This window comes from Ipomoea triloba, chromosome 4 (genome assembly GCF_003576645.1).
Source record: "Ipomoea triloba cultivar NCNSP0323 chromosome 4, ASM357664v1".
NCBI lineage: Eukaryota > Viridiplantae > Streptophyta > Magnoliopsida > Solanales > Convolvulaceae > Ipomoea > Ipomoea triloba.
This window is the reverse complement of record NC_044919.1, coordinates 15,546,025-15,558,469: the sequence shown is the minus strand read 5'-3', so window position 1 is coordinate 15,558,469 and position 12,445 is coordinate 15,546,025. Positions and strand designations below refer to the sequence as shown.

The following is a 12,445-nucleotide window of genomic DNA, read 5'->3' as shown; positions in this document are numbered from 1 at the left end:
TCTTAGAGAATCATACTTTAGAACTAGTTATTCTTCCTCCGGGTTGCAAAACCTTTGGATCCTAATTGGATCATTAGTTGGAAAATAAAACCGGTTAATTGAAGTACAAGGACAAGCCTGTAATTGAAGGTTACTTGCGAGTGTCTTGGTTACTTTAATGTGTATTTTCTCATGATGAGAATAAAAATCCATGAGGATGATACTTGCCGTAACCACTGTGTGGGATTTGGAAGTGCATCAAATGGATGTGGAAAACCACTATCTTTATAGTCATGGAACAGACTGAGGGTCTTGCGGTTCCAAGCTATGAAGGGAAGTGTGTAGTTTGGTAAAATCCTTGTATGGTAAAACAATAAGCCTGAAACATTAGCACGTGATGTTTGATTATACAATGATAAACCAACGAGTTTAGTATAAACAAAGTGACAAAGTGTCTATGTATGGTATACGATAGATGTTGATGTTACTATATGTTTATACACGATAAACTCATTGTGGGTAGAAATGATTGAATGATCAAGTCTACCAAGATCATGTTTTGACATGAAAGATGTGAGTTGGCGGATTTAAATCTTCGGATTAAAATCGTGAGAAGAACTTATGGTCTCGTGTGAAGCCAATCTCATAGTGTTGATTAATTCCTTGCAAAAGGATGATAATCAAGTGGCTTAGACAACGTTAGATACTAACGTAAAACTATCCAAAAATCTTAGAGATTGTATCTCTCGAGTAGAATACACTCAGATTATTGGTAACTTTGAATGTATCTAATGTGTTGTATTTGGCCAAACATTGCCTTGCGGTTTATAAACTCTGTAGTTACAAGAGTAACCCTAGTGCTACGCACTAGAAGGCAATAGTGAAAAATTATGAGATACCTATGGTATACTTATGATTTTGGACTGCACTACGTGTGATATCCAGATGTACTTGAGTTGTATAGCATGTTAACCGGATATCTAAAAGGATGATAAGTCCATGAGTGGCTACATGGTTGATGTGAGCCTGGGTAGTCAGTCAAAGTGGAATTCTCGTGATAGCTAGATCCGTGTTGGAATCTACGCTGAAAACCTTGGACAAATGTTGTGTCTCAAGAGGTTGAATGGCTATACCATTCTTGTTGAGAATATTCTTGAGTTGAAAAACTCATACCTCCAATGTTGTTGCTTTGCGATAGTCAAGCAAAATTGGTAGCGTATAGAGTTGTATGGTAAGTCTAGACTTATAAGTCTAAGACATAATACCATTAAACAATTTCTCGCAACTGGTGTTGTCTCTGTTGACTATAAGGTCAAAGGATAACTTAGCAGCTGCTAACCCAATGGTTATAAATTTTTGTTGAGAAATTGATACGAGGAATGAGTCTAAAGCCCTTGATATTAAAATTTCCATAGTGGATACCCAACCTAGCTGGCACCTAGGTTCAATGGGACAACTAAATTATGGAATGAGTGCGTCACTGTGGGGGTCCCCGATCCCTACCACTCCTCGCTAAAATAGTGACTCCCGATCGAGGCTAGCACATTAGTGCTTTAATGATTCGATTGTCGAATTGACATATGTTGTGTATGCAATGTCGATGGACATATGTTGAGTTGCAGGAAACTCGAGAAAGAATCACCTATGTGAGAGAGAAGTGTGGGTCGCTTCAAAGGAGAATTGAACTAGGCTCAATTATTTAGAAACTCTTGCAGAACCAGGAACGGTGTCCCACGACCAAAATGGGCACAGTTATGAGAATAGTGCGTGGTTGGATGGTTCCTGTGTGAGATTTGTCAATGTCTACACAAACGGCAATTGGTTCAAAGACATTGCGTTCTACCGTACAGCCAGTAGAGTATATAGATCTCACAAGGCAATGTTCAAAGGGTTACACCTACCTCTGCTATGCAGGAATCAACCGTTGAACACAGTTGTTTCCGTTTCTCTAAAATACCTCGAAAACAATTTTCATTCATGTGGGGGATTGTTGGAAAAAATGGCATACATGGCATTTTTTAAGTGGCCATTTTGTGGTATAAATATATGTGGGGTCCACTTCCGATTTGGTCGGGTCAAAGTGGATTCGGGTTCTTCGTAGTTAGATGAAGAGATCAATATATTATACGCTTAAAATGGATAATGGGTGAATGAGAAATTGATTCTCAAAGTAGACCCATTTGAGATGGATTTTGTGTGGAAAAAGCTTTAAGTAAGCCTTTTGTCTCACATTGATTGGGAAAGAAGATTTGACCCACTATATATACAAGGGTTTTTTATTACTTGTTAACTTGTATAAGATAGATGCTCTCTCTCGCGCGCAGGGGTGCAAATCAAATCCCAAACTGAGCTTGAAAAAGGCTTGACTCGTGTACAATCCTTCATACGAAACTACGTTATTCTGTTTTCTAATTTTTCAGTTTCCATTCTCTATTTTCTTGTTAGAAAACTTGTTTACTAACACTTGTTTTTTCAAATTTAATTTTTTTGATTAACGTTATAAAATTAACATAAGTTTAATTTCGAGTGATTTTTAGACCTTATATTTAAAATATTTTTGGTTTAAATAGAATAAATATAATTTTTACTTTTAAGTCCAATATATGTAAAAATTTTACATTTGATATCCGGATCAAATTTATTTTTGTATATAACATAACTAAAAATATATCCAAACCAATAACCTATTAAGTTCACATAAAATTTAGTTTAGATAATATTAATATTTTTTGAGCTAATATTTAAAATATTTTTGAATATATTCATTTGAATGACATGTATATAATATATAATTTTTATTTTGAATTCTAATATAATAATATATGTGAAATTTCAATATCTTATATTTGGACCAAACTTGTATCCGATATAACATAATTAAAAATATCCAAACCAATAATCAATTGAGTTCAATCAAAATATAAAACGTGGTATAGATTTTAATTTTTAATTTTGATAATGTGAATGATGTATAATTCTAAGTATAAGCAAATAAGTTATGTTTAAATAAGTAATGCAAGTAGAAAAGATAGAAGATGATGATAAGTAAAAGAAGATGATAATGAATGTAATCATAGTAATGAATAAATATGTAAGTATATAATGGTGAGAATTTGGTTATAGTGACATATAGTCTAATAGATGATAGATGATTCTGTTTTCCATTTAGAAAACAGTTTTTAATAGTGTTTCAGTTTTCTAAAAAATTGAGAAATTGTTTCCTGTTTTCAAAATGGAAAACTGTGTTAGTATGCATGTTTTCTGTTTTTTGTTCTCCAGTTTTCTAAATTTCCAGAAAACTGGAGAAAATTTCCTATTAGTAAACAGACCCTTAGTTTTCACCTCGAAACTCTGCTCAACCTTCCTTCAAGCCACCTGTGTTCATCCCACGTTCTCGTTCGCCGGGTCCCAAGTTTGTGTGCTCAAACGCATGGATCATAGTACGTTTTATCCTGGAAAACCTAGGCCGCAACGCTCCAGCACCCCGGGAGGCGGTAAATAAGGTTTTAAGGAGAGTGGCAACACGACTCATGCTTACAACTACCCCAAAGATCATCCTGTTCGTCCCCAAGCAAAATTCAGGTTTATTTAACCTTGTGTGGTTTTATTTTCCTGGATTTATTTATTTTATTGTGGATTTTCTATTTTCTCCATTTTCTTGGGTTTTTTCGAGAATTATTTCCAACATATCGTTGATAAGGCAAATGCAAGACTTCAAGCTCATTCATACCTTCAGGGAAGGGAACCAATGTGTGGATCACTTGGCCAACATGGGTCACAACGGTAGGTGGGGAACCACAATCTTGTCTCTTCCACCTGAGGAAATCAAAGGCATCCTCGACCGCGACGCCAAGACCGTCGCTGCCAGGCGTATTTATTAATCCTCTATGAGGCTTTAGCCCCTCTTGCGCACTAAAAAAAAAGGGTAAGGAAACCATTATGTAAATGCACAAAGAAAATAATGTATTTAATAAATGGGTTAAATACAAGTGAAATTAAGAGTGTGTATAATCATTACACTTAGCTAGCTATTTATATAGGTCTCATGATTTGATGGACAACTAACAGAAGGATCTAACGAAGTAACATTTTAATACTCAAGGAATTTAATCGAGAAATTTTTTAAACAGATGACTTATTTGAGATTTCATAATTTTTTGAATATAGCTAATTCAATTCAATTTTCTAAAATTTATTATTCAATTTCACTTATTGTTTCACTATCTGATTAACCACTTAACAATTCAGATAGTTGAATATACAACAAACCTAAATCAAATGAGAAAGAAATGCAATCAACACAATTTGTTGACCCAACTCGATGCAACCTGTCAACCCCCTTGGTTTGACGGACAACTAACGGAGTGGAAGAATTTTTTTTCAACTAGATGACCAATCCCCACTCATGTTGCCTGAGTAGCTGACGTCAAGTTTTCAACTAGATATAATAATCTTCAAACCACTAGCTCAATGGGTAAACAGTTGTCACATATCAAACTCATTATACATAATTTAATATTGTAATTATCCCATCACTTATATGGTATAATTCTATTAGTTATAAGTTCTATACTAGTTATTCTCAAAAAATAAATTGTATAATAGTTTTGTTGGATAGAGTCCTAAGTCCTAAATAATAATTTATTTATAATTTGAAATAAGTGATAGATTATAGAAAGAAAAAACTTCTGCCAAGAATCATGAGTGGAAAAAACTTTATTCTAAATAGAGTATTGAGTGAAACGGAATTACGGCATGAATGTTAACCGCACAAATGCTCACGACTTGGCCTATGGTTGGAGTCAGTGTCAACGTGTTCCGTGAATTTCTTGGAAGGGCTTGTACGGAACAGTACAATAATTCCCTTGTTTTTCTCCGTATGGTATCTTTTGAAGCTGTCATTTATTCATTGTTTTTTTTTTTTTTTGAGAAGAATCATTTATTCATTATTTGAGGCTGAATTTTAGCCTAATCCCCCGCGCATTCTCCTCTATCTCTATCAAAACCTTCCGCTTTCCTTGTTCCTTCGCATCACGCACAGTAATTTCTTCAAATTTCTTTCTTAATGCCCTAAATTTTTATTTATTTTTTGTTCATTTTTATGCTGAATTTCCTTTGACTCGGATTCAAAGTTGCCGCAGAAGGGATTGCACAAACATTTCGTGTCCTCTCCTTGTGTGTTTTTATGGCCAATCCATTGTTTCCATAAATGGGTATTTCATCTCTATTGCTGGGTAATCTTCCTTTTTCTTCATGAAGCTTTGTTTTATTTCATGAGAGGAATAATATAGAGAACGAAAATGGAATAGTTTTTGAGTTTGGTCTTTGGCCCCTGGTCCCTGCCTTCCGATGCCGAGAACTGGGTCATTTTCTTATGGTTTACTTTTATTTAATTTTAAATTTAAAACCTTTTCTGGGTTTTTATTTGTGAAGCAAAGGGCATGGTTAGTGATGTGTAATTGAAGAGCCAATAAGGCACTGCTTTATTTTATTTCCTCAAGATTTTTTTATTTTTATGGTCAATATCGAGCAGAGTGGATTTCTAATGTTTATTCCTTTGAATTTTCATTGAAATGGAATTTGATTGTCCATTTTCTCTTGGTTGAAGCTTTGACGCAGTGAAGCTCATTATGATATTATTATTGCAAGTCAAGAAATTGCCTACAATTCCCTATTCACAAGCCTTTTGTGTGGTGCTTTTTGGGGTATGATGATGATGATGATAAATTTGTAGATCTTCTTTTGCATCAATTTTTTTGAGAACCATCAGATAAAAGGTTAGAAATCTCTATTTCGATTTGATATGTTTCTAGAATGTTCTGTTTGGTTCTTTCAATAATTTCATAACAAATTGGGTCTTTGTGGGTGTTGTTTGTTTTCTTCTGTAGAAATATGGATAAGAAAGCCAGTGAGGAAGGTGGAGTGATGCCCAAAAATGAGAAACTACATGAACTGGGGTCTAAGTTGAAGGGGATAGGGAGTTTTAGCGATAGAAACATAGCTCCAAAGAGCCCTGGAAGCATCAGTAGCAAAGATATGATTTTTCGTGCTGATAAGATTGATCTCAAAAGCTTGGATGTTCAATTGGAGAAGCACTTTAGTCGGGTTTTGTCAAGAAATCTTGAGAACCCAAACCGTGTTCCCCAGGAAGATTGGGAGATTGACCCATCAAAGCTGGAGATAAGGTATCTTGTTGCTCAGGGCACCTATGGTACGGTTTATCGCGCTACTTATGATTCTAAAGATGTTGCAGGTAACAATCTTCTCCCTTTTGTTGGTTTTTATGCTGTTTTAGTTGTATAGATATGGAAGTTGGACAGATATTGGTGTGATAAGACTTGTAGTTAAAATTTTGTTTTATTTCATATAGTCATGCCAAAATTAGCTATTAGAACTTATTTGCATATTGGCGTTTATATATGTTGAAACTGATCTTAAACAATTCCCCTTTCTATTCTTAGCACTACAAATGTGGTACCAGTATAGCACTCTGAAAAGACTGAGTGAGATCCATTTCCAGGATTTCAGTCATTTAGTCATATTTTTACTGGCTTAGTGTATTTTCTTGTTCTTTTATTCCCAATAAAGAGGAAAATTGAAGCACTTCTGTTGGAAGCATCCCTGTTTGGCAGTAGAAAGCATCTTTTTGATATTTACTTATTTATTATTTCAAGCTGATTAGAATGTTATTAATTAATTGTCAAATTCAGCAGAACAGTCAAGATGATTTGTAACTTAAAACTAAAGAAAGATTGCTGAAGTCTGAGGGCATTGAAAGTTGTTGCCAGTTGCACAGAAACTGCTGCCAATTATTCACAATGCTCATATGAGATTTTGGAAAACACTAGTTGATAGATATTGGTGTGACAATTTCCTGCGAATTCAAAATTCTCATTTGAATTCTATCATGTAGTTAAATTGTTGGACTGGGGAGAGGATGGCATGGCCACTGCTGCTGAAACTGCTACTCTGCGGGCATCGTTCCGGCAGGAGGTTGCTGTTTGGCACAAGCTTGACCATCCAAATGTTACGAAAGTACAGACTTGTTTCCTACTTTTCATTTTCATTCCATGCAACTTTTCATCAAAATACCCAACAATAACAATTCTAATGAGTAGGGTTTGGAATACTGGATCTCATTTCTGGAATTTCTATTGATAATAATTCTTGTTCGCAGTTTGTTGGTGCATCTATGGGAACTTCAAACCTCAAGATTCCTTCGAAAAACCCTTCTGAGGGATACACCACCATTCCCTCAAGGGCTTGTTGTGTTGTAGTGGAATTCCTTCCTGGTGGAACCTTGAAAAAGTTTTTGTACAAAAACAGGAAAAAGAAACTCGCATTTAAGATTGTTATTCAACTTGCTTTGGATTTGTCTAGAGGGTGGGTCTCTTGAATAGAATGCCAGATTAATGTTAGTGAAATGAGATCTTGATTTTCTTGTCCATCTTTTGCAGGTTGAGCTATTTGCATTCTAAGAAAATTGTACACCGTGATGTGAAAGCAGAAAACATGTTGCTAGATACTGACAGAACTTTAAAAATTGCTGATTTTGGTGTTGCTCGTGTTGAAGCGCAGAACCCCAAGGACATGACCGGTGAAACTGGCACACTTGGTTATATGGCCCCAGAGGTATTTATGCTTCTGAAACAGTTGGTTTAGGAGAGAATTTTATGCCACAGATAATCACTTTTCCTTCAATGGCATGATTTTTGCTCCATCCTCTGTGCAATTGACTCATGCAATTGCAATTTTCTCTTTGAAGCATGCCATGACAAAGCTTACCTGCCCTTGCTTTTATGAACAAGCACCATATGCTATTCAGTCTCTTTTTTGCAGGACTAGAAGTAATATAAAATTATTCATATGCAATATATCTGAAGTCTTTTACTGCTTTTGAGACCACTGAAGAGGGGACTAGAATTTAGGGATAATGATATTTTTCTCTAGGTTATGAATAATTACAGATTAGGTTGGCGAATTTTTCCTCTTCATCAGTATTACGAGATACTGACCCAATATATTTCTGCAGGTTCTTGATGGCAAGCCCTATAACAGAAAGTGTGATGTGTACAGCTTTGGCATTTGCTTGTGGGAAATTTATTGCTGTGATCTTCCATATCCAGATCTCAGCTTTGCTGAGGTTTCTTCTGCAGTTGTTAGACAGGTAAATCAGATTGATTAGTTCATTTATTTCACTCACACCGTTCGCTTGTTTGCCAGATGTCTCAGTTTTCTGCTTGATATTAGAACTTTGGCTGTTACTTGTTTGAGGCCGACTGTATTTCATCTGTTTGCAAGTTCCCCTCTTTGGCTTATTTCCACTGGCAAACCATCTTTTCCAACTTATTTATAATCTCTTCCGTAGTGATCTTGTATATTATAAGATAAAGGGGGTGTTTGGTAAATAGCTGTTTGAGTTAGTGGGTTTGACTAGTTGATCGCATTAACTGATTGTAGAAAGATGTTTGGTAAATTAACTGTTAGTTGATAGCTGATTACATGCAAAATGACTTTCTCAAAAAGCTGATTGAAAAAACTGCTTTAGCAGCTTTTTGAATTTTAGCGTTTTGGAGCAATAAACTGTTACGAAAAGCTAATTAATCAAACAATTATATTGGCTGTTTAACCAAGTCAAACAGTTAATAATGGTCAAATAAGCCAAAATTGGCTGATAAGCTAATTATGCTACCAAACAGGGGAACCTATGTACAAATCCTCTGCTTTTGATTTCTCAACTATGAGTCTGTGACGGTCATTCTTTATTGAGTTTATTACCGAAATGGTCCCTCGACTATTGCGAAATTACCAATTTAGTCCTCGACAATTTTCGTGCCCAATTTAGTCCCTCGACTTTGAAATTTTTAACCAATTTGGTCCTCCGTTTATTTTACCGTTAAACATCCGTTAAATCAGGACCAAATTGGTAATTTTGCTATAGTCAAGGGACTAAATTGGTAATTTTTCAATAGTCAAGGGAACAAATTGGTAACTAATTTTTCACTGAAATGATCCCTTGACTATTGAAAAATTACCAATTTGGTCCCTTGACTATAGCAAAATTACCAATTTGGTTCCGATTTAACGGATGTTTAACGATAAAATAAACGGAGGACCAAATTGGTTAAAAATTTCAAAATCGAGGGACTAAATTAGGCACGAAAAATTGTCGAGGACCAAATTGGTAATTTCGCAATAGTCGAGGGACCATTTCGGTAATAAGCTCTTCTTTATTAACTTAAATGTGATTACATCTACAGTAGAAGAACAATCTCCGATCATAAGATTAATGGTGCCAACCTTTATCCACACTGCATTTGTGTTTCTTATCTTGCCATATAAACTCCAGACGGTGAAAGATCTTAGCAATAGGGGGGAATGGGGGAGGGGTAACAAGGCTCACTTCACTATACCTGGAAACCAATAGTTTTGAATTTTAAGGCATGAAGGCTAAATGTGTACATGAGAAATTGTATCATTGTATTTAATGAGTACAATATTTGAATTGAATGCTCACCAGTGTTGTCTTTTGAACATTTGCTATTACATGTCTTAGATTCATAGAGATCCCTATTTTAAGTTTTTATCAAGTACTTGAAGACACTTCTCTGTTTCTCCCTCGTGTTCCTTCATTTCCAGTGAACAAAGTTCGTTTTACGTTGTTTCATTAAATATTCTAGAGTAGGGATAACAAACTTGTTTTAACTGATAATCAAATTTCTGGACAATTGCTACTATTTATTCCTGGTTGTATCTTTGCAAAATGAAAGCGAATGTCAAATACTGATAGCTACAGTGACTTGGTTATCTGTGGAATTGGACCTGTCTAATCTTATTTGATGTTTATGTCATTTTCATTGGCCTGAATAAATTGATCAATTTCGTTTTGGATGACGAGGGAAACCCTACAACCCTTTCGAGTGTAGGTAAACCCTGCCTTGTGACCTTAGCCGGCAAAGGACCACAAGGAAGTAAATCAGCCTAGGTTACCCATAGCTGACCGGCTCAAACCAAGGGGGCAAGGATTCAAACTCGTGACCTTGTGGTTATAAGTGGTGGATCTCTTGCCATCTTGGCTAGGATTATCCCTAATTGATCAATTTCTTGATTGCGTTTTTATTTATGGTACATGAGCATACTATGCGTTATTATTATGGTTCAAGAGGGTTACAATCTCCATTTGTTGTGTTCTCAGAATCTGCGACCAGAAATTCCCAGATGTTGCCCCAGTTCTTTTGCAAGCATCATGAAGAAGTGCTGGGATGCAAATCCCCAAAAACGACCTGAAATGGATGAGGTAGTGAGCTTGTTAGAAGCGATTGATACTACCAAGGGAGGCGGGATGCTCCCAGAAGACCAAGCGGGTGGTTGTTTCTGCTTTCGCCCAACTCGGGGTCCTTAAAAATTTTCCTCACTGCCCCTCCCCTTAAACCCTATATTTGTACTCGTTTATTGATTCACTGACTTGCTTTGAGATTTCATTACGGGTGATGAGGCACCTCAGAAAATAATCGTAGGGAAAAGTTCAAAAAGGTTTTAATGTTTGATCTTTTCATGTAGGGTAATTTAGGCTTCTTTGCATTATAATGTCAAGTGGTATTTTCATTGGAAAACTAACATTCCGCATTTTAGTTTGTTTGGTGATTCTCTGTCCTTTGTACTTTGTAGTTAGGTTGGATTCATGTGTATACTGTACGTTTTAAAGGTTATTGGATTTGATTTGATCTTTCGTTATTAAGCTAGCTAGCTATATAAAAATATCATCTCTTGTTTTAAATCATCATTGAAGCTTAAGCTATAAACTTACATACCTTAAACTTTGAACGTAAAAACCTAAAGTTATAAACTTATGCACTTTAAACTTTAATTTTATGTACTTTAAGTTTTTACTAAATTCATTAGATGCTAGAGAAGCTATCTGTTGGATTTTAGACAAAGTTGAGCTCCCAGGTCTAGCTCGGGAGCTTGTTTAGAATGCCATTGGTGTGATAAAGATTGGAATATTTTCTTTTGGGTCGTGTTTCGTGAACAAAATAGAAGTGTTGACTCCTGTCATGCGTGGTACTACCTAGCTGGCGGGTTGGAGGGTCTTTGCTTCCTGCCCTTCGGAGTGTGAAGAGGTCTATATGAACGACCTTGTGCATACTATGAGAATTCGTAGAGTTAGAGAGACCTCTTAGGATGGTCTCGTTCTCGGGTACCCTCCTCCCTACTTTGATCTAAAAAAAAAAATCATCACTATTGATTAATTCTGATGGAAGATTGTAACTATTTCATACTTTTTAGGCTAAAGTGTCATCCCGCATCATGAACTATATTGGATTATTCATGCCGCACCTTGAACTTGCATAAAGTCTATTTCGATACACAAACCATTAATTTTTTTTCATCTAGCAATTTTTACAAGTTACCTACAAGTTATAAGTAATCTATGCTATCTTGGACTTCTTTTTTTTTTCTTCTTTTTTTTTTTGATTTTTTTTTTTGTTTTCTTCTAAACCTTCTCCAGCCTAACAACCGGTACCGGAACCGTAAAATAAAAAAAAAATTCTTATATTTAGGCATTTAGCTACTAGCAGTAGCTAAATATATATAAAACAAATTATATTTAGCTACTGCCACTGGCAGTAGCCAAAATAATAATAATAATAATTTATAATATGTTTTTTATAATAACAAAACATATTATATATAACTACATATACTAAAAAAAAAAAAATCCATGTTGAACCGGATCCGGAACCTTTCTGGTTTGTGTAACCTTAGAACCGTGAACTAGCGGTTCGGAACCAGAACGAACCGCGGTCACCCCTAGGCAGGTCGTCGATGGGCTCGGCGCACGCTGTCGCAACTGTCGCAAGGGAGGGTTGGAGCAGTGGATTGTGGAGGGGCTGTGGTGATTTGGTCTAGTGAGCATTGGTCCGGCTGAAGGCACAGGGGAGGGGCAGCGTGAGGCGTTGATTTTTGGGGTTTACTTAAAAATTTTAGGTTGACTTAAAAAGAAGATCCAGATAAGCTAATTACCTGTGTCATGTCATCATAGTTGACGGTAATAATGTGTTACCGGTATGTATTTGAGTATTATTTGAATATAATGTTGATACAGTGTTTTGGTATTTGAGTACAATATTGAGTGCAGTGCTCAGTGTGTTAGGAACATAATGTAATAGGTTTTGATGATACCAAAATGTATTTCAGAATCCCCTAAGTCTTGAAAGATAGGAAATTCTTGTAAGTTCGACAAGTAAACTAAAAGCGAAAATACAACCGGGTAACTTGAGCTCAACTCGGAAAATATTTAAGCTTAAGGTAAACTTGATTGAACATTTTAGAAGTTTTCGTGCTGTAAGCTTATAGTTAGATCAGAAGAAGGCACGAGACTACACTGGAGGAATAAGGGTCTGCGAGACATCAACTAAGTCTCGAGACATAAGCAAAGTTCGAGAGATAGAGTCTCTCGAGACAT

General features: G+C 35.7%; 1 protein-coding gene across 2 annotated transcripts; it reads left to right on the top strand.

The window, feature by feature from the left end:
• Positions 1-4,922: 4,922 nt before the first annotated feature.
• LOC116016613 (serine/threonine-protein kinase STY13-like) lies at positions 4,923-10,717 on the top strand. 2 transcript variants are annotated; one of them, XM_031256961.1, is made up of 8 exons: positions 4,923-5,192; positions 5,588-5,756; positions 5,868-6,232; positions 6,893-7,014; positions 7,157-7,362; positions 7,437-7,611; positions 8,012-8,146; positions 10,175-10,717. In XM_031256961.1, exons 3-8 carry the CDS (start codon positions 5,872-5,874, stop codon positions 10,379-10,381), a joined length of 1,206 nt encoding a protein of 401 aa, XP_031112821.1. In that variant the 5' UTR covers positions 4,923-5,192; positions 5,588-5,756; positions 5,868-5,871; the 3' UTR covers positions 10,382-10,717. The 2 variants fall into 2 exon arrangements, with proteins under 2 accessions (XP_031112821.1, XP_031112820.1); XM_031256960.1 differs by having other exon boundaries at positions 4,923-5,213.
• Positions 10,718-12,445: the final 1,728 nt, after the last annotated feature.